Source organism: Simochromis diagramma, unplaced genomic scaffold (genome assembly GCF_900408965.1).
Source record: "Simochromis diagramma unplaced genomic scaffold, fSimDia1.1 OVJJ01000305.1, whole genome shotgun sequence".
NCBI lineage: Eukaryota > Metazoa > Chordata > Actinopteri > Cichliformes > Cichlidae > Simochromis > Simochromis diagramma.
The window spans coordinates 1,107,946-1,128,276 of record NW_024387169.1 but is presented as its reverse complement, the minus strand read 5'-3'; the positions used below and the strand labels follow the sequence as shown (position 1 = coordinate 1,128,276).

Below are 20,331 nucleotides of genomic sequence, written 5' to 3'. Positions count from 1 at the left end.
CTACCTTTTAAGCCACATGGATCATTCGGTATTCCAGAAATAAAGGGTCTGGTATTCTTTACAAAGTCATTTTGGTGATTATTATCCAGTGTTTGAAAGCTCACAGAGGAATTTGTTTTCAGCAGAACTCTTGATGATAAATATGTGCAAAATCAGTTTTAATATTCTTTAGTATTCTTGATTAGGTGATTTCTGGATGAAGGGGTGTTAAAGTGGCACAGGACACAGTTAATCTAACAGAAATTCTTAGTGAAACACTCAGTTGTGTATAAAAACTGAAGGTCTGCTCAAACCTGAACAGAAACGTTGGGATCATCTCCTGTCAGGAAGTCAGTCCCTTTCCTCCTCCGGTTCAAGCCTGGAAGAGGGTAGGCTGCGCTCTCACAGCCAAAGGTGATGTCACTCCCTGGATAGCTGGAGAGATTTATGGGACCTCAAAGGATACAGCAAACTGCAGTAAAAGGAAAGGAACACCCCAGTGTTTAATCGCCTAAAACTGCTCCATGTCAAGATAATAATGCATTTACAGTTTTAAAATATGAACTTTCCTAAACTATGATGTATGAAAAACAGAAGTACATTAACTGGAATAACAGGGTCCCCTCCTGCTGAGGTTTTTGGTTGTGTTACTGCTGCTGGCAGCCTCTCTCAGCTGGCAAATACTGGGGTGGGTCCACCCATCTGAGCCACACACAGGGACTTTCTCCTGGCACGCACATGAAGGCTCTGGCTTGGTCCTGTGTCCCCTCTTTGGTAGTTTAATCTGGCAACCAAGGCAATCTCCACAGTGGTCGTATAACTTCTAAGCTCCATCTGGGTCACGTTACACGTTTGCACACAGCATCTGTAAGTGTCCTGCACCCATTCTGCAGAGCAGCTGTCCGGCACTGGAGGGCAGAGGTGCTCGTCGCACTCCCTGCAACCCTCCACCTCCTCCCACAGCCGCAGACGAATATGGTGCTGGGTCGGCAGCCTGGGGAAGCGTGCACCCTTACATCCATGCATACATAGACACAAGCAGAGCCGAGGCCTGCTGCTAACACACATCAGTGCACAAAGTCAAAAATGAAGTCTAAAGTAACCAACTGAGGCCAGACAATGTAACTGCAAAATGGCTGCAAAATGAACCACATTCATAAGAGAGACTGCATTCCTGTTTTTCTGCTCTCTTACAGTCAAACATGTTGTTCCTCCTCTGAGTTTTAAATGTTTCCTTCTGTCTCCTCTCCTCTGTCCTCTTCTGAATGGTTGATTTAGTTTTTTTTATTAATACCATTGAACATTGCTGAATTATATTGCCATGCTCGTGCCCCTCCTTTGAGATTTCTTCATCAGCTTCGATTCCTTCCTAACAAAGAGATGGAATTTACAGGGAATGAAGCGAGCAAACTTCATCTCTCAGGTATCTGTTTCCTTTTTTTTTTTTCTTGCTTTACTCACAATTCTGCTGCCTTTCATCGTGTGCCAGTTTTTTTGTCAGCTATGACATTCACGTCTCTTAGAATTATGACTGAAACTTTAACAGATATAACTTACATTCAAGGTGCTGTATCTGACCAGTGAGGAAAATCACATGTTTAGATTCACTAAAACATGAGGTCATTTTTCATCTGCGTGTTCGTTTTTTGTTGTTGTTGTTTGTTTATTTTTACAGAGCCTGCTATTATTTTTGGGATTTGAAATGTTAGCCTGCAGTTTGTGTCTTAACCCTGTAACACTACCATATTTGAGGCATGGGTTCTCTAAATCAGTGTGGTTTTATTTTAATTTCTCAGAGAGTTTAATAAATACTCCAGTTTACAAGAAAATTGATTTCTGGCAACTATTTCACAGTACAGGCATTAAGGGGTTAATATAATTGATTTCAGCTTCCTAAAACATGTTTTAAAGTGTTCACTGAGATGTGCTGTGTAGCTTAACTGAGTTTCATAGGCTGCTGTGTCATAAAGACACTGGTGACTTAATTATTTGGGTTGGAGAAGGGTTCGGTCACCAGCAGCGGCTGAGACTGGGTGGAGGGCAATTTGTTCAACCACGTCTTAATGTCATTTGCTTAAATCAAATCCATAAACATGCTATAATAATACGTTGTAATACTATATCATATGAGGCATTTAAATGCTATGAGGCCTGGTTTAAAAGCCTTCTGTGTTTGTGTTTACTCCTGCGAAGCTGCACTGCCGGTAAGTCCGTGTTTAGGTAACGTGGCACTTTTCCTTTCGCCATCTAGTGTGGCTCTGTGCGTACACAGAGGTGGAGGCTCTGCACAAACGCTTCCTTGTGTAAATGGCAAAGCGGCGTGGCTTATCTCACACGTCACGTCGCTCACGTAGCACGGCAAGAGGGTTGGAGATCCGTGAAGTTAATGAAGATGCGTCATTAAAATCCGTTTGATGCTTCAAAGTAAGAAATCAATTTGTTTAATGTTCCCAATAAATGTTAATATTACATTTATAAAAGAGCACAGAGGCTGCACATTTAGGGGTCACCCCAACAGATCATCTGCCTCACCTTTTCTCCAGCGTCCTCCTCTGTCACCCCAACACTCTCCATCAATGAACCTGTTTTCCTCCTCTAGCTGCATCTAATATATATCCAGTGTTCCTCTACTGCACATGTCTCAGCCCCATCCCTCTAACTTTAACTCCAAACCTGAGCTGTCCTTCTGGTCACTAGCATCCTAGCCTCACATAAGAAGGTTCTGGGTTTGAATCCAGTCTGGGGGTCTCTGTCTTGAGTTCGCACGTTTTTCCTGTGCTTACCTGGATCCTATCTGGCTTCCTCCGACAGACCAAAGACAATTAGTAAAGTAAGTAAATAGGTAAATTTTGGTGAATTAGATTAGCAGATGAGAATGGATGGATAGACTGCTACTAATAAAGCATCTGATGGCCAGTGGGGTTAAAGTATTTATCAGTGTAACATTAATGGATGTCAGAATTTAAGGAGTAAAGGAAAAAGCGACAGACCTAAACCTAAACTAAACTAAACTGATGGACTGTAAAGAAGTCCATCAGTTATATTTATCCCATAGGGTTTTACAGAAGTTGATTTCGCTTTCTTGAAACTAAAGTGAATTTACCATTTGTGCTTTTATTTTGAAAGTAGGCGTATAGGAAGTTGTCTGTTAAACTTTCGCTTGACTCCGCCCCACGTTTTACAGGAAGTAAAGAAATGTCTACAGGAAAAACTAGAACACTTCACTGAATGAACTGACGGATAAACCTTCAACACTCACCTCTTCTGCTTCCGACAACGTTTATCAAGAGTCTCCACCGGAAACGCCTTTTCATCTCTCAAAGAGAAACGGTGAGTATTTTACAGAAACTCTAAATGAAAGTGAACTGTTGTGTCATTTCAGCACTTATTACTTAGGTTATGTTTTTATTATTCAAGTAATATTATCAGTTTCGGTTATTTAGCCTGAAGAAGCAGCTTTTACTTTTTTCTCTTTTTAAAAACAAAAAGCCTTCAAAGTTGCTCTGATCCAATATTTCATCCATTTGAATTAACTATAATATGTGGAGTTCTGTAGAGAGATAAAGTATAAGCCTTGAGATATTCTGATTGCTTCCGTGGAACAAACAGGATGTCTTCAAGCTGAGTAATAACTGGAACTGAGTGATAAAGTTTCATCATACAAAGTGCAGGGAAGTTGTGGCCTGTTGGAAAGAGAATATCACTCTCTCGAAAGATAAGATGGCTCTTAACAATAGCCAGTAGTCACTGACGTGTTATTCTTCGAGCAATATAATTGTTTCATGTGGTTGGACAGGTGAAGGCTTGAACCTGCTGACGTGGGACAATACAGGTGTGTCACTTGGCTTTAAACAGGTGTGTCAGGATAAAGCATCTCCTCATCCTCCAGTCAGGGTGGCATAGTTTTGCTTCCACTACAGCATTCAGACTGAGAGAGGATTTTGATTGACTTGATGTGATTGTATCTTTTATCCATCAGACCCAAAGAATGGCAGAGAAGGTGCTGGTCACAGGTGGAGGAGGCTACATCGGGAGTCACTGTGTGGTGGAGCTCATTGAAGCAGGCTACCAGCCAATCGTGGTGGATAACTTTAGTAACGCTGTGCGAGGTGAGCTCACCAATTAAGAGCTTTTATTGAGAAAATTACTGAAAAAACTGTAGGATCTACCTTACAGGAAACTGATTTGGATTAATTAAAATTGAATTGAATAGAAAAGTAATCAGCGTGATACTTAGACCTAGTGTTTCTGTATGTGTGTGTGTGTGTGTGTGTGTGTGTGTGTGTATCCATTGTGTTTTGGATTGAGGAGAAGGGAATGTGCCAGAGAGCATACGCAGGATAGAAAAGCTCCTGAAAACCAGCATTGAGTTTCATGAGCTGGACCTCCTCGACCGCCCCGGCTTGGAAAAGCTGTTCAAAAAGGTCAGAAAGTTGTTACACTTGGTTTGTTTTTCCTAATTATTCATCTGCATCTGCTACTGTTTTAGAGAGTGCCAACAGTGTACACACTTTGATTTGTAAAGTCAGTGTGTTTGGGGTTGTTTGGCTAAAGAAAACAGCCCGATTTCTGCTTTACTGTTACACACATAAAACAATCAGCAATAAGATAAATGCACCACCATTTAACTTTTTTAGCCTTTGTTTGTTTCCTTAAAAATGTCCCTGCTGGCCTGCATAAACTGTCATGAAAAGCAGTTCATTTGTAGTATTTGCATGCCTTAAATCTGAAACCGGCCTGTGTCACACATGTGCTTCTCTGTTTGTGTGCTGCAGCATTCCTTCAGTGCTGTGATTCACTTCGCGGGGCTGAAAGCTGTGGGCGAGTCGGTGGAGAAGCCGTTACTCTACTACAAAGTGAACCTCACCGCCTTCATGAACCTGCTTGAGGTCAGTCAGTAGCTCCTGGGTAAACTGATCTCAGATCTGCACTTTCAATCTTTGCTCTGCACTCATTATTAATCCCTGCTCTGACCTTATTCTGTGTTTGCTGAGCGCACGCCCGTGTGTTCATTTGAAAATGAGCCGATAAATTCTAAAACCGCATCCTTCTCATATGTTATGCATGTGGAGCTCATCATAACAGCCAGAATCAGCCTTTTTTCCTCAGCCCTGAGCTGTGGACTGCTGACTCGCTGGCCACTGATTGTGTGTATGTGCCGTGTTTATGTGTATCTGCACGTCCCCCAGGTGATGCAGGCTCACAGAGTGCGCAATCTGGTCTTCAGCAGCTCCGCCACAGTATATGGAGACCCCCAGCGCCTCCCCATAGATGAGCAGCACCCCGTGGGAGGCTGCACTAACCCCTATGGGAAAACCAAGTACTTCATCGAGGAGATGGTCAAGGACCACTGTAAAGCTGAGAAGGTAAACTCAGAAGAAAGACATTCACAGACGCACACACTTCCATCTCCTGAGTTGTCTCATTATTCCTTCTCTGTGGGCAGGACTGGAATGCTGTGCTGCTGCGCTATTTCAATCCAATCGGAGCTCATTGCTCCGGTCAGATAGGAGAGGACCCTCAGGGTATCCCTAACAACCTGCTGCCATATGTTGCCCAGGTATCTAAAGTCTCTGCCAGATGCCACGCTGTGCTCATCATAGTGATTGTATTTCAGTCTTTCATCTGTCTCCATGAATCACATGACTCCGATTTGCTTGCATTGCTTAATTTAGGTCGCCGTTGGGAGACGAGAGTGTCTGAGCGTATATGGGAATGACTACGACACGATCGATGGCACAGGTAACGAAATTACTGCAAATCACTGCACTTGCTTTGAAATAGCACTTTAAATAGCAGCCAGATACTCGGTACCATGAAAACGAGGCTCCTTTCTCTTTGCAGGTGTGAGAGATTACATTCATGTTGTGGATCTGGCAAAGGGACACATAGCTGCTCTGAAGAAGCTGAAGGAGGACTGCGGGTGCAAGGTATAACAACTTGGAGCAAATTTCCATCACGACCATTGTCACATAGATGCTTTATATATTAATTAGTGTGTGTGTGTCTGTAGGTTTACAACCTTGGGACAGGAAAAGGCTACTCAGTGCTTGAGATGGTGAAAGCCATGGAGAAGGCTTCCGGAAAAGAGGTGAGTCATCGTGGTTACTGTGAGAGCTGAATCATGTTTATAGTCTGTTTTCTAGAAGTGACGCAAAGCACGACCAATCTGGCACTGTGGAAATACCTCTGATCACCTTATTTTTCCATGTAATTAACATAATGTGTTTTCTGTTTAGATCCCATATAAGATCGCCCCTCGCAGAGGCGGAGACGTAGCTTCCTGCTACGCCGACCCTCGCGTAGCTGAGAAGGAGCTGGGCTGGAAGGCTCAATTTGACCTGGAAAGAATGTGTAAGGACAGCCACGCTGGAAAATCTGATTCTTCTCCATGATTGCTCTTCTACAGTCAAATAAATGCGTTGTAGCATCTCCCGTATGATCTCTGTGTTTTTTCTTTGCACCCCTTTCCATGCAGGTGAGGACCTGTGGCGCTGGCAGTCCATGAACCCCACCGGATTTTCTAACGGCACTTGCTGACGCAACCCGAGCAGACTGTTGCTTAAAAATCCTCTTTTAAAATCACCAAAGGGAACCACCAGCTTCCTCATTGGCGCAATGACACATAAGACTTCAAGAGAAGCTGCATTGTTTTTATTTTTGTTAAACTCTAATGATTCAGCTGACTACAAGAAGAGTATCTAAATGTTTGTTTACTCTTTGCTGTTAGCTCAGACTTAACAACTGATATTTTCTCTATAAATGTATTGATCTGTGAGCCATAACAATGAAAGAATAAATTAATTTTATTACTGAATAGCTGAAACGCGCACTTTGCCTTGACTGTCTGGAGTGATTGTGACCCCGGTTTTTGTTGTTATATAAACATATAAATATTTTTTCTGAAATACGGGGGCAGATTAAAGACTCGAACCTGTGTGGTAAGGTTAGAGGAGCATCATGAGCCCTGCACAAATACTGTATGAATATCGCTCCTTTCGCAACGAGGGCGTCTGTTTAAACGGGGCACTGGGACTTTAAATGGCTCCTTGAACCCTCGGGCACCCAGTTAATAAACACCCACGTCAGCACTGTGCTCCAGTCGGTCTAACCGGGTTTCGGTCTTTAGGGCTGAGCAGGAAGTGCCTGACTGTGGACCCTGGACGAGCAAAGAAAAGAGCGGAGGGGGGGAAAGGCAAACGGGAATTAAACATGGATATGGTGGCGGACTTGGGGGCGAGCAGGCTGTACAGGGCGCCGGGTGAATCGAGCCACCAGTGAGTATCGATGGATTTTGTCAGGGGGGGGTGTATGAAGGCGTGGGGCGTAAGCGGGTCCTGCCGACACCTCGCGCCTGCGAAGCAGTCGCTCGCTTTGGGCAGCAGTCAAATCCTCCCCGCTGCTCGCCGGACCTCCGGAGAGAAGTGGGGGTGGTCTTGAGGATGAAAACGGGCGTGTTAGTGCGTCGTTGCCCCAGACTGTTACACAATGCGAATAGATGTGTTTTTCCAGCTCGCAGCGCGCTCACTTGCCGGAGGTTTGTGTCTGTTTTTCTATTGTGTGCTGGCTGAAGCCTGAAGTGGGCGTCGCTCCAGGACAGACAGACTGGGCTGCCCGCTTTCCTCTCGCAGGACTGCAGCACTGTCGTGTCGCTTTGTAGGTCGAAGGATGTCTGATTTTACGCGGAAGAGCTCGGTGGGGACGTTAGTCTTGATTTCGCGTGCCGTGAAAGGCACCGTGGAGTCCTGCGGGCGGGCGTTGCACCGTGGGTTGTCGGGCGCTGCGGAGGTTGTCACACAGCCGCGCTGATGGCTCATTAAACACGAAAGCGTGCAATCCCGAGCCTGCACGAGCACGGATTGAACAGGTTACCGTGAAATGAGAACTGTTCTGAAAATCAGGGTGCTGGACATTTTTTTTCTCTTTGCGTGTCCGGCTGCAGTGTTTTGTTTTCTCTTCCTACAAGTCTGACGCGTTTACTCCATCGGGGGTTTCCGGAGCGCGTGAGACCTCAGAAATGATTAAAGGTTTTGTCACCCGATGCTCTCTGACTGACTTGAGTCGGGTGTAACCCATTAGGAGAAGATTTTGCCTGAAGGATCCTTCAACAAATCAAAATGCAGAAAAAAGTCAGGTGGGCGGGCCCTCTGCTGAGCCCGTGTAAAGACAAAGATGCAATAATTGACAGCTGCAAGCATGTGGTGATGCTGCTGTGTTTGTTATGCTCAGATCAGTGCCATGATTACCATTGTAGGCTGTTACCAGACCATTAAAATCCAGGAGCCCGTGTTTCCTTTATTTATCTTGTTAATTTGGCATTGGGAGAAGTTCAGTAATAAATGTCCACCGGGTCTGCGGGACCTCTGTCATTTCTTATTTTCTTGCTAAAGAAGTGAGTGTGTCCTGCATACAGAGCTAGTGAGCAAGTTGTCATGTTGTCTCCTGCAGGCAGCCTCAGAGGTGGTTCAACACGGCCGACATCACAGTGTCTCACCAAAGCAACATGCTGAAGCAGCTCAACCAGCAGCGCCGCCAGGAGCTTTTCTGTGACTGCAGTGTGTTGGTGGAGGGCCAGCTCTTCAGGGCTCACCGCAATGTTTTGTACGCCAGCAGCGGCTACTTCCGCATGCTGCTGTCCCAGGGGCCCGACGACTCTGTCAACGCCACCTTCGACGTCTTCAGCCCCGAGACCTTCACCGTCATCCTGGATTTCATCTACTCCGGCCAGCTGGACCTCTCCAGTCACAATGTGATTGAAGTTATGTCTGCAGCCAGCTACCTGCAGATGAACAACGTCATCAGCTACTGCAAGAACTTCATCAAGTCCTCCTTGGACATCAGTGTGAAAGATGAAGACAGCGATCGCTGCCTCAGCTTGTCTGAGACCTGTAGCTTTACCAGCGGAGCAGGAGAAGACTCCACAGAGCAGCATCAGGGCCCCTGCTCTGTCAGCCCTCCACCTGCGCTCTGGACTCGGGACAACTCCAGATCACAGTCTAGCTTTATGGGAAAGGACTCGGACCAGGATCCTTCGGCCTCAGCCCTGAAGACTGACCCTAACAGCCCTGTTAATGAGCTCAGTGCAGATGCGGAAGACCTCCAGGACCCTCAGGACCCTTTGTACACTTTGCCTGGATCAGAGCGTCGGCGTGGAAAAGGGAGCACAAAGAGGCGAGCGTCCAACAGCGCTCGGTCCAACCAGCACGAAGACTTGGACATCCAGGAGGCACGGACACGAAAGGCTGAAAAGGCAGAGGAGCTTTACGCTACTCTACCACCGATTGTGGGTGTTATTGGACACTTTAATAAAGGTGTGTGCTGCCAGAAGATGATGATGGCTGAAACACTTGGACAGAGATGATAGGAAAAAGTCAAATGTCACAATTTCTCTGTTCCTCTTTGCAGATTCGAATCCTACCATGCGCTTCAAATGCCCCTTTTGCACACACACAGTGAAGAGGAAAGCAGACCTGAAGCGTCACCTGCGCTGTCACACCGGGGAGAGGCCGTATCCATGCCAGGCCTGCAATAAGCGCTTTACTCGCCTGGAGCATCTACGCAGCCATTTTGAGACAGTAGGTGTTTTCACAGCAGATTGTAAATTTACACTTTCTTCTGTGTCTGTGTCGGCTTACAGCTCCAGGAAAACAAGCTGCTAAACAAATTTACTCTAATATTGAATAAATCTTTATCCGATCTTTTCTTTTTCTTTTTAATCTCCCAGATTCATCAAGCCAGGAAGCTGGTGTGCAGGAAGTGTAAGTGTCAAGTGACCGAGGAGACAGGGCATGTGGTGTGTGAGGGCACGAGACGCTACCGCATGTGCACGGCGTGCATCCAGGAAGTGGGCTGTGACGACATCCCCATGAACAGCCTGGAGGGGCACAACGAGGAGCCGGCACTGTTACTGGGCGTGGACGGGGAGGAGGAGGGGGACACAAAGAGGAGCTGGATGGTGACTGACGACGATGACCTGGCAGAAGACTCGGGCGCTGACCTCATCATCCAGCAAGTGGACGTCAGCGACGAAGAGCTGCAGTGAAACTGGACCAAAGTGTGCGTGTGTTTGTGTGTGTGCAGATGTGTAACCATATTTGAAGTGTTTGTGTTTTAAAGTGCCCCTGGTATGCTTATTTTCAATTTAGGGGTTTACTACAATAAGTTTGCATTCATTAGTATTCAAAAATCATTTTTCTCATATTGTAATGCGCATAGTGTTACTGCTGCTTCTCTTTCCACCATCTGCCTGAAATGATCTGTTCTAGGAAAGCGAGGTATCCAGCCAGAGTTACAAGTACCCCAGAGAGTACTTTAGCAAGAGCAGTTAATTAAATTACAATTTCATTAAAGAATTGATTGAACTTAAAGAATTTTTGGCAGATAATTAATTGAAAGTAATGGTTAAAAAGCAGAATTGGGCGAAAATAGTCATGCATAAATGATTCAAACATATAAGAAATGATCAAAAATGAAATATCCTGCTAAAAGCACAGCTAAAATCTTTAGCTAAGAGAATATGCAGTTCAAATGGTTCAATAGTGGATGAATATAACAGTTATATAACAGTTACAATTAAAACACAACAGAAAAATAAAACCTGTTTTCTAGGCTGTATTATAACACAACTAAAGATGGTTAGCCGTGCGCCATTTTTGTGATTTCTACTGTCATTAGTTTTTTTTTAATTAAAAATGGAAAAAAAGAAATTCACCAGGTCTTCAGTTCATCAGCCGGAGGGCACAAAAGCTTGTTTTCATTCTTCCAGCCTCGCAGAATATTTGGTTTGCTGACATGTTTTACGTTTCGTTTGTAGAAAAGAGAAAAATGGCAGACTTTTAGGCAGTTGGTGCAACTGGATGTAGCTGAGGCATTCTTTGTTTAGCTGCTAAACTGGCATTTTACATGGTGACATAGAGAAGTAACGGAAGAACAGCCAGTTTCACAGGCAGTTTCACTTCATTGTTTTGTGTGGGTGGGTGAAACTTTACTTTTAATAAAGGTGTGAAGAATAGGGAAAAACCCCAAAAGCTTAACAGGGGCACTTTAAAGCCATGCAGGAGAGTTTATGCATAAAATGTGGGATTCACTCATGTAAAAACATACGTTTATGATATGTTGTGTATTAGTTTAGTCTTTTCTTATCAATTTGTTGAGCTTTGTCAGAAAAAAAATGAAGGTTTTCTGTTAAGCTTCATAAAGATATGCAGTATCTGAAGCATGCATATTATGTGTTTCCTTTGCTTCAATCATAATATGATATTATAATCTTTTCAATAAGCTTTTTTTTCTCTCGTGCATGAAAAGCTTTGGTCCTTTTGGCTGCTTTCTGCCAGCCTTTCAGCAAAAAGGTGAAGAACAGAATGATCACCTGTATCCTGTAGGGACAGTCTTTTTAAATGTTTTGTTATGATATGCAGTATGATACAAACGCATAATTTATTTGTTTGTTTGTTTGTTTTTTACTTTTGGACACATTAAAGATATTTTTATAAATTTGTTTCTGGGTCTTTAACTTTAATCACGAACAACCGAACGACTTCTCATTCAAAGGAGGCTCTGTTTTTTATTATTCTTATAGGAGTATTAAATGGTGTAAAGTAAGATAGAAGTAAAGTCATAGAAAAATAAATAAGATAAAGGACAACGATTGTGGGAAAATTGGTAACAGTGAAAAAGTGCAATAAACTAAACCTGAAAAAATTATAAAATTTTGTACATAGTTTTGTCATCTTGGAACAAATACATCAGTATATACAAAAACTTTACAACTCTGAATGCAAATTGCATGTTACCAATAAAATCAATTCTGGAGTCATTACGGCATCTGTGATGGAAAAGTTTAAATAATAAACGACAAAATATTACAACAATGTTGAATATAACCTATTTAAACGGGAAAATTGGATCAAGATGAAAAATTCAGTCATCTTCCCGTTAATTTCTGACAAACTGTTATCTCACTTTCTTGTACCTCGATGTAAACTTTCTATAGTTTGCTTTCATAATGGTGTATTTTGTAGACTCTGACAATGATTTTCTTACATCTTCAAGAATGTTCTTGGTTTGATGTTGTGGGGAGGTTTTTCTTAACCATGGAAATAATTCTGTGATCATTCACTTTAGTTGTCTGCTGAATTTCTTGCTATTCCTCTGATACACCTACTTTTGTTCTTTAAACCTTATTCTGAAAGTTCCTGTCGTGGAATTTTTTAGTAATAAAGTCTGCAACACGGTGAGCTGTGGTCAGGCTATTTTAATTACTGCATGCAGGAGAGCCAACACACATCAAACATCACAGTTCACAGTCATGCGAGCTCTGCCCTTAAGATGTTGCAGGTCTCTTTTATACCCACACACAGCTCTCGGTATCTTTTCCGTTACAACAGGTTTTTTGTCCCATGGGCTGTTGCTGGGCAGAGAGCAGTTTCCCATGAAGATCCCGGCACTGGTCTTCTTGGGAGTTTCGTCCTTGTACGCCCTTACAGTTAGCAGATAACACAGTGAAACATTGTTTCACAAGGTCATATTGACACATAATGTGAAAACTAGAATTTTCCCCATTACATTACAGATAAAAGCTACCAAACACAAGTTCAACACTTCGACAATAAATCAACTCTATATGTTTTATCTGGTTAAACTGCCTTGCCATTTACCACTGAAGCTCTGAAAATGAAGGACCACGAACACATAGTCTTCCATCCATAGTTTGCCACTGTAATAGTGTACAGATGCAAAATTACAAATATTGTGGACCTAATTATATTTTAAAAGGAAAGGAAACATATCTGGCCACAAGGAAAACCAAAAGTGAGCTAAATTAAAAATTAAAAGATAATAATTAATAATCTGGTTTTGCTTGAAGTTTCTTCCTGCTAACATTGAGTTTTCTCGTTCCACTGTCCACAAGTGCTTGCTCACAGTGGGTCGTTTGATTTTGGGTGTATTGTAGGGGATACAAAGCGCCTGGAGGAAACTATTATTGTGATTTGGCGCGTCATAAATCATAAACAATTCTTTCAGTTCAACCCTTTCGCCCATAGATGGCGTCCACGCGGTGCTTTCGTGAGCCTGTGAGGACTCCGCGCCTGGAAGGGACGTCGTGACGTCAAACCGGAGGCTGGACCATCATGGCGACTGTCATGAAGCTCGTCCACAGGAACGCTTTAACGTCGCTTATGGGGCAGCACTGCCTGTCGTTCAGCTCCGCGGCGGCGCACAGAGCAGTGAGTTTGAATTCTGTGTGATATGACGCGCTGCTTAGATGCACGGCCGTGTTTGTCCGCTAGCTGTTAGCGTCCCCTGCTGCTATGCTAATTGTCGTTACATGTTCGAGGCCCCTTATTAGCTGATGGTAATTTAACACCACTTGTTTCTTCTGTTCGTGTTTTAGGCTGGAGTAAGAGCGGCCCAGGCTTTTCCAGGGAAGGTGAAAATAGTGGAGGTGGGACCAAGAGACGGCCTTCAGAATGAGAAGGTAGCGTGTTTACGATGGCGCAGGCGCATAGTTCGTGCTTTGCGTCACCAGACGATAACAGACTTACCCGAGTTAGTTATGTCGATCCTTACATAACCAACTCTTTGCACTTTCAGACTCTTGTACCAACAGAGGCCAAAATTAAATTAATTAACATGCTGTCAGAGTCGGGGCTGTCCGTCATTGAGGCTACCAGCTTCGTCTCCCCAAAGTGGGTTCCACAGGTGAGTATGCACCCCCCACACGCACACACAGTGCTGGCACATCCGGCTAAGGGCAGTACACAAACTGCATGACTTCTTTTTGTCACTGCTGACCGGTTTCTGTCATCCAAATGTCAGATGGCAGACCAGGTGGAGGTGATGAAGGGTATCAGCAGGAAGCCCGGGGTGACTTATCAAGTCCTCACCCCCAATCTCCAGGGTTTCCAGGCTGCTGTGAGTGTCAAGCATCCAATCTCATCAACCGTCACTACATAAACATCTTCCATCGCCATCTTCACACACAATCGTTGGTGCTTCAGTTTAATTCCTCACAAGAAATGCTCTTATTTACTTCAGGTCAAGGCAGGAGCCCCAGAAGTAGCCATATTTGGTGCTGCGTCTGAGCTCTTCAGCAAGAAGAACATAAACTGCTCAGTGGATGAGAGTTTACAGCGCTTTGACGAGGTTATGAAAGCGGCTAAAGAAGCCGGTGTGCCAGTTAGAGGGTAAGAATAGTGGTCTCCCCTCAACTGTCAGCAGATCTTTAAATCACTTCAATTGCCCTCTAATTCTTGCTTATGTGCTTCTTGTCATCACAGTTATGTCTCCTGTGTCGTCGGATGCCCATATGAAGGCAAGGTGGCACCTGAAAAAGTGGCACATGTGAGTTATGGCTTGTTTAAAAAAAAAAAAAAAAAAAAAAGCAAAACTATTTTGCATTAATTGATGTCACCGCTCAATCTGTCCTCTGCCTCACAGGTAGCTAAGCGGCTGTACTCCATGGGCTGCTACGAGATTTCTCTGGGTGACACCATCGGAGTGGGAACTCCAGGCAGCATGACTAAAATGTTGGAGGCAGTGATTAAAGAGGTGCCCGTCAGTGCGTTGGCGGTGCACTGCCATGACACCTATGGCCAGGCTCTGGCTAACATCCTTGTAGCTTTACAGGTCAGGCTGGTTTGAGACTATTTTGTTTACACACACATATTCACACACACAAACGATTATTTTGATAGTCGACCTGTCAGATCATGCATCCATTGGACCTGAAATGTACAGCTTATTGCTCCAGCATGTATCTGCTCTTACATAACTATCATTAGCTTACAGCTTAAAGTGTTTAAGGTATGTGCTCCCTAAAAATAAAGATATGATGACAGTTTATTAAAGATTATATTTAGATTAGGTAAAACTTTATTAATCCCTCGGGTGTGTTCCTCTGGGAAGTTTTGTTTCCAGTAGCACATCACCGACAGAAATTGCAAAACGCAAGCAGAAATAGAACACACACATGTTTTGTCTGCTCTGTCCACTTGTCTTTGCACTATTCACAGTCATATTCACTGGGCTCCTACCCAGGGTAGATTGACTTCAGCACTGCCACACACGCCGTAGCATGTGTGTTGTACCTCGTCAATCTCTAACTGCAGTAGGCTTGCTTATCTTTACTGGATACAGATGCCCCAGGCGGGAATCGAACTTAGAACTCCCACTCCAGAGGCATGTAGGCTTACCACTACGCTATCCAGCTCCTATAAAAACAATACTTTTATTTCCCCCTTTACCATCATAAAAAAGCTCTGCAATTAGTGAAAATTGTGAATGAAAAATCTAAGATAAATAATGGAGCTGGAAAATTGTTCTTGAATTCAACCATTTCTAAGACACGTGGGTGAAAATCACCTGACGTTAGTGTTCTAGGGTTAATCTTTGAGTAATGCAGAAGGATAATTGGGTGTCCTTTTAGCCGATCTGTTGTTTGCAGGATTGTACTCAAATATTTGATTTCTTTAGGCGGGGTTTGTATCATCAGGCTTGAGTTTGCCTCACTGTCGCCAGCTTGGGCGGTACTTTTTAACCTTCTTTAAAAAAATAGAGAGGAAAAACATTATTTGTGGTTCTGCTTTTCGGAGCAGGAGAGTGAGGAACACCTCTCTGTACACCGAGTGAGCTGCGGCAAGGCTGACGCTTTTATTGTTTGTAAAGGGGGGAAAAGGAAGAGTTGTTCTGTTGCTTCCAATTTTCTTTCTGTGTGATTATATAGAGGAAGTCACATGACAGCCATTAACTTCCAGCTGGTGGTGCCATGTTGTTTGTGTGTTTTTTCTTTTTTTTTTTTTTTCTTAATCACCCCATTTTGCTGTTGATTACCACTCAGTCTCTTTAAAAGAGAACCTGGTATTTTTGAATAGCTGTAGCTGGTCACTGTTGTCTTTTTTCCTGATTTCTATGTTTTGTGTTTGTTTGTTTTTCAGATGGGAATCAGTGTGGTGGATTCATCAGTAGCTGGACTGGGAGGCTGTCCCTATGCCCAGGGGGCTTCTGGGAATGTTTCAACTGAAGATGTAGTTTATATGCTGCACGGACTTGGAATTCAGACGGTAGGAGGACTGCAGACGTTGTCTGCGTAGATGCTGCTCGATCTGCTACCTGGCTGCTTGAAGATAATTACGACTTCCATGCTTAAGTGCTCTAATATGACCTCTTAAATTTTGTCTGTACCCCAGGGAGTCGACCTCTCTAAGCTGATGGATGCTGGAGCTTTCATCTGTCGAACCCTCAACAGGAAAACCAGCTCCAAGGTGGCACAGGCAGCCTGCAAACTGTAGAGGAACGACAAACCGGAGGCTCTCTCTCTCAGACTGAACACTAAAGCGTGATTATGTAACCTGGAGCTGATCTCCTCTCTGTGTTTTTTTTTTTTTTTTTTTTTTTTGGGTGGGGGGGTTAATTTATCTTCTATGGAAGATCGGGATCAGTAGGCTATGCCAGTCAAATCAGAGTAAAATATCTAATTGGATATTAACATGACAGCATTGCTGGAACGGTGCCTTATGTAAAGTAAGTGTAATCACATCATGACCTGTGTGCCTGTGTTTTAATAGTGTGCTTACATTAGTTTCCAGGCACTGGCGAAGCCGACATGATCGCCAGACTTTGTTTATAACAATAAAGTATCCAGTAAGCATCTTGTGGGCATGGATGACATCACCGTTTGAGTTTCCATCGTTCTCCATCCTCGACTCAGGCATTGAGCTGGCTGGTGAAAAACTGTATTTACACAGGTTATTTTTTATTTTAAATGTATTTATTTTCAAATCTAAAATGCAAATGTTTCTGTAGAGTTTTAGTTTTAAAAATAAAGATTGATAAATTGTCTTGAATCTTAAGGATCACCTGTGTCTTATCTGGTATGATCCGTGGCCTGAAAGGTAGCTATACCTATACTCACATTTATTTTGTGCTTTTTAACCGTACCTCACCCCCACAGCCAATTTAGAGTCATCGGTTAACATGACATGTACGTCTCTGGGCACCAGAGAACATGCAAACTCCTGCAGAAAGGCCCCAGCTGGGTTTCAAACTAGTAACCTTGTAACGATGAGTTTGCAATGCAAGTCAATGGAGGTGAGAGTGCATCTTCACCATTTCTATAGTAATTTTCCAGGTTGCGTAAATGACTCGGGATAAAAACGGTTCCTGCTACACCTTTTAAAACCGGCTTAGCGAGCCTGACAGGCAGATTGAGATTCCAGAAATGTCCGCTAAAGATCTTAGACAAGAAAGGCCCGTAGGAATGAATCGGTGACCAAAATCTAAGTTATGTAGTTATCTAAATTCTAACTTGTTTACAAATGTGAAAGTTGTCAAACGTATGTTGACAACTTGAACATAATATAATGACAAGCAGACGTCGCACCTGATCACAGATCGGCCTAAAAAAAAAAATTAATCAAGGGGATTAAAGGCAGCTCTTAATAGCAACAAAGAAACAAATTATATAAATAAATTTAAAATACTTTAGAGGATGAAGGTAGGGCTGTTTTTAGACATTTTAGGCATTTGATGAACTGGCATGGAGTGACGCTCTGATAAAAGACCAAACAGAAACATATTCCAAACATTTAACATCTTTACAATTATAAAAATGAAATAATAACAAGGACAGGAAATGCAATTCCTCAGAGCTTCCACAGTCGCCGATGAATGACTCACAAAAATACTTGAATACAGTTCAGTGAGTCGTGTGTGTCCACAGTCTTCCAGCACTGAATTAAACAGCAGCATTCCTTTCACCTTTAAAATCAACAGTGGTCTTGGATCAGACGGCGTTGTGTACAAGTACGTCAAAACACAGCGTGTCTACAGCATAAACCTGAGACCAAGCAACATGTCTACCAAGGATTCAGAAGGAACAATGCAACAACAATAAATGCATTTTTTGTTACCATAGTTGATCCTAAATGCAATAGAAAACTCATTTTTTAAGCCAGTTTGCACAATTTCTAGTATTCCTCAAACATACGTATCACCAAACGAGCCTCCACACTCTGCTGCACAACACTTTACTATAAAACTGGGAAAGGAAATCCATGATTTAAGTTCAAATTAAAATAAAGGGATCACAGAAGCAAAATGGGAAGTAGGGTGCTCAGACATGTGGATACTGGCAGGGAGGATTCATTACCACCACCAACCCCTCACCGCGCAGTGAACCTTTATTAAAAAATTCAAACCGCATATCACTAAAAGACCAATTTTGCTTCAAGCCAAAAGAAAAGTTCATGTGCTCCTTAAGTGTTGCATGTGGACACAAGGGTCCACAGGATGAATCCAGTACTGATGACTCAACTTCCAGGCTCTGACAGAATGTAGTTTGGCTCATTGTTCTGAGTCTCTCGTTTTTTTAGTTCTGTCTTTGGATTGCAGCCCAAACTCTGCAGAGCTTTTGCTCTTTGGAGTGGTTTCAGCTCTGATCATGAGACAGATAGGTTAGGAGCAGAGGCTCGTATCTTCTCCTCAAGTCTGATTGCAGATGCCCTGTATGGAGGAAACTTGTATGAAGATTTGAGGAATGAAGGCTTTTCCTTTAGATCATGCTTCGACCCAACACGGTTGGAGTTGTTAAAGGGGTCCTCAAAGTCGTCATGTTGGATGTCCATGGCGCGGTTGCGTCTTTTAACCTTTTTTGCACACTGTACAATGCGCTTGTAGATGAGATAAAAGATCTCACAGATATTCAGGACGATGCAGAGGGCTGAAGCTCCGACCATGAAGTATGTAAAGACTTTTTTTTCAGTGGGGTGACCGATGTAGCAGTCCACAACGTTCGGGCAAGGCGACACTTCACACTTGACCAGCCTTGGCAGGTAGAAGCTGTTGTATATTCGGTGGAGGATATAGAGGAAGGCGATTTCAATGCCCGTCTTAGCAAAGAGGCTGATCAGGTAAGTCCACCATAAGCCGCCATGTTTCTTGCCCGTGTTGTTGTACAGCTTGGTGTTCTCACCATGCTTGGCCTTGTACTTGCGCTCACGGTCATCACGATACGCCACATGCATGACCACCATTAATGATGGACAGGTGACAAAGATGAGCTGCAAGGCCCATAGGCGGATGTGGGAGATGGGGAAGAAGTGATCATAGCAGACGTTGGCACAGCCGGGCTGCTTGGTGTTGCAGTCAAAGTCCTTCTGCTCATCACCCCACACTCGTTCTGCTGCCACCACATACACCAACACCCTGAACACAAACACCACTGACAGCCAAAGACGCCCAAATGCCGTGGAGTATTTGTTCACCCCACTGAGGAGGGCTTGAAAGGTTTTCCAATCCATGGTCTAGTCTGGTAGTTAAGTATCTTGGTAGCAGTTTCTCTTCAGACCTGGATGTGGTAAAATGAAGAATGGTTGAGCATATATTCACTATCACCTGAATTATCTGCTTTGAGACTCTGAACGTTAGTGTTTGTGAGCTCTTACATACGAGGCTTTCTTTAAAAATAAAAACATTTTCTTACTTAAAAGGAAAAAAATGGCACTGGATCTTGTAAAGCTGATTTTTTATTTAAAAACAGCTCCCACTTCTAATCTATCAGTGCTACCAGAAACACCCACAAACGCAATTATGAGGAGGCTTCATGCCAGCTTGATCAAAAAGGAAATAGCTGAGCCAACACTAACACACCCAGAGCTTATACACATAAAATGTACTTTTTGGAACTTTATAGTTAAACAGTTAAACATTAAAAGGAGATATATAAGCACCAGTCCTATCATGTTAATTTGTTTATGAGTAGACGCGGGTTCTTGGAATCTTTACAGGTCGTTAAAAAAAAAAAGCCTTTTACGCACGGGCTGTCTTGGGTTTTGTTTGGTTTTTTGACTTTTTGGACACCGCGGTACGTACATGGCTCTTCTCATTCACCAGAGATAAATTACAGTTACGTAAATTGCTCCACGAAAGTCAGCGAATCGATCACTCAGCCTGCGATCATTTCCAGCTTGCGCAAACGCGAAGTACATTTACGAAGTTTAAACGTCAAAATCAAGAGAAGGAAGAAAAAGGTTTTCACTAACCCAAGAAGGTTAATCCATAATTGTTCCAAACCGATGCAAGCACGTGTTTATTCCCCGATGATCTGTCGTTTCTTTTAGTTCGTTTGACTCCTTTAGTGCACAGACTTGGCTCTGCTCGCCAGGTAAGGGAGCGCAGTGCTGAGAAATGTCTTTGTGGGTGTGGTTAATACGAAAGACTAGAACTTACCCCCAGATTTTCCTCATCTCCCTCTCTCCATGTGCCTCTAGTTCGCCAAGACAGTATAAAGATTATCACAGCAACGAACTGCGTTGTTTCCGGGTAATTCTGGTAGGATTTGAAAATACGGGAGCA

At 43.3% G+C, this 20,331-nt stretch overlaps 4 protein-coding genes across 8 annotated transcripts; 3 read left to right on the top strand and 1 right to left on the bottom strand.

The window, feature by feature from the left end:
* Positions 1-3,203: 3,203 nt before the first annotated feature.
* Positions 3,204-6,798, top strand: gale (UDP-galactose-4-epimerase). 3 transcript variants are annotated; one of them, XM_040048977.1, is made up of 12 exons: positions 3,204-3,309; positions 3,776-3,811; positions 3,959-4,088; positions 4,288-4,403; positions 4,755-4,868; positions 5,169-5,345; positions 5,426-5,539; positions 5,655-5,721; positions 5,824-5,909; positions 5,993-6,070; positions 6,219-6,333; positions 6,458-6,798. In XM_040048977.1, exons 3-12 carry the CDS (start codon positions 3,968-3,970, stop codon positions 6,517-6,519), a joined length of 1,050 nt encoding a protein of 349 aa, XP_039904911.1. In that variant the 5' UTR covers positions 3,204-3,309; positions 3,776-3,811; positions 3,959-3,967; the 3' UTR covers positions 6,520-6,798. The 3 variants fall into 3 exon arrangements, with proteins under 3 accessions (XP_039904911.1, XP_039904910.1, XP_039904912.1); XM_040048976.1 differs by having other exon boundaries at positions 3,210-3,309; positions 3,776-3,834; XM_040048978.1 differs by lacking the exons at positions 3,204-3,309; positions 3,776-3,811 and having other exon boundaries at positions 4,291-4,403.
* A 116-nt stretch (positions 6,799-6,914) lies between these two features.
* Positions 6,915-11,476, top strand: zbtb8a (zinc finger and BTB domain containing 8A). 3 transcript variants are annotated; one of them, XM_040048974.1, is made up of 4 exons: positions 6,915-7,256; positions 8,428-9,290; positions 9,385-9,554; positions 9,704-11,476. In XM_040048974.1, the coding sequence occupies exons 1-4, from the start codon at positions 7,192-7,194 to the stop codon at positions 10,019-10,021; spliced, it is 1,416 nt and encodes a 471-aa protein (XP_039904908.1). In that variant the 5' UTR covers positions 6,915-7,191; the 3' UTR covers positions 10,022-11,476. The 3 variants fall into 3 exon arrangements, with proteins under 3 accessions (XP_039904908.1, XP_039904906.1, XP_039904909.1); XM_040048972.1 differs by lacking the exon at positions 6,915-7,256 and adding an exon at positions 7,267-7,516; XM_040048975.1 differs by lacking the exon at positions 6,915-7,256 and adding an exon at positions 7,523-8,113.
* A 1,605-nt stretch (positions 11,477-13,081) lies between these two features.
* Positions 13,082-16,823, top strand: hmgcl (3-hydroxy-3-methylglutaryl-CoA lyase). The gene is made up of 9 exons (XM_040048979.1): positions 13,082-13,205; positions 13,373-13,456; positions 13,573-13,680; positions 13,798-13,893; positions 14,017-14,165; positions 14,259-14,322; positions 14,419-14,607; positions 15,915-16,040; positions 16,167-16,823. Exons 1-9 carry the CDS (start codon positions 13,110-13,112, stop codon positions 16,266-16,268), a joined length of 1,014 nt encoding a protein of 337 aa, XP_039904913.1. The 5' UTR covers positions 13,082-13,109; the 3' UTR covers positions 16,269-16,823.
* A 665-nt stretch (positions 16,824-17,488) lies between these two features.
* On the bottom strand, positions 17,489-20,183 carry gjb3 (gap junction protein beta 3). The gene is made up of 2 exons (XM_040048983.1): positions 20,019-20,183; positions 17,489-19,324 (listed from the first exon to the last, which is right to left on the bottom strand). Exon 2 carries the CDS (start codon positions 19,275-19,277, stop codon positions 18,417-18,419), a length of 861 nt encoding a protein of 286 aa, XP_039904917.1. The 5' UTR covers positions 19,278-19,324; positions 20,019-20,183; the 3' UTR covers positions 17,489-18,416.
* Positions 20,184-20,331: the final 148 nt, after the last annotated feature.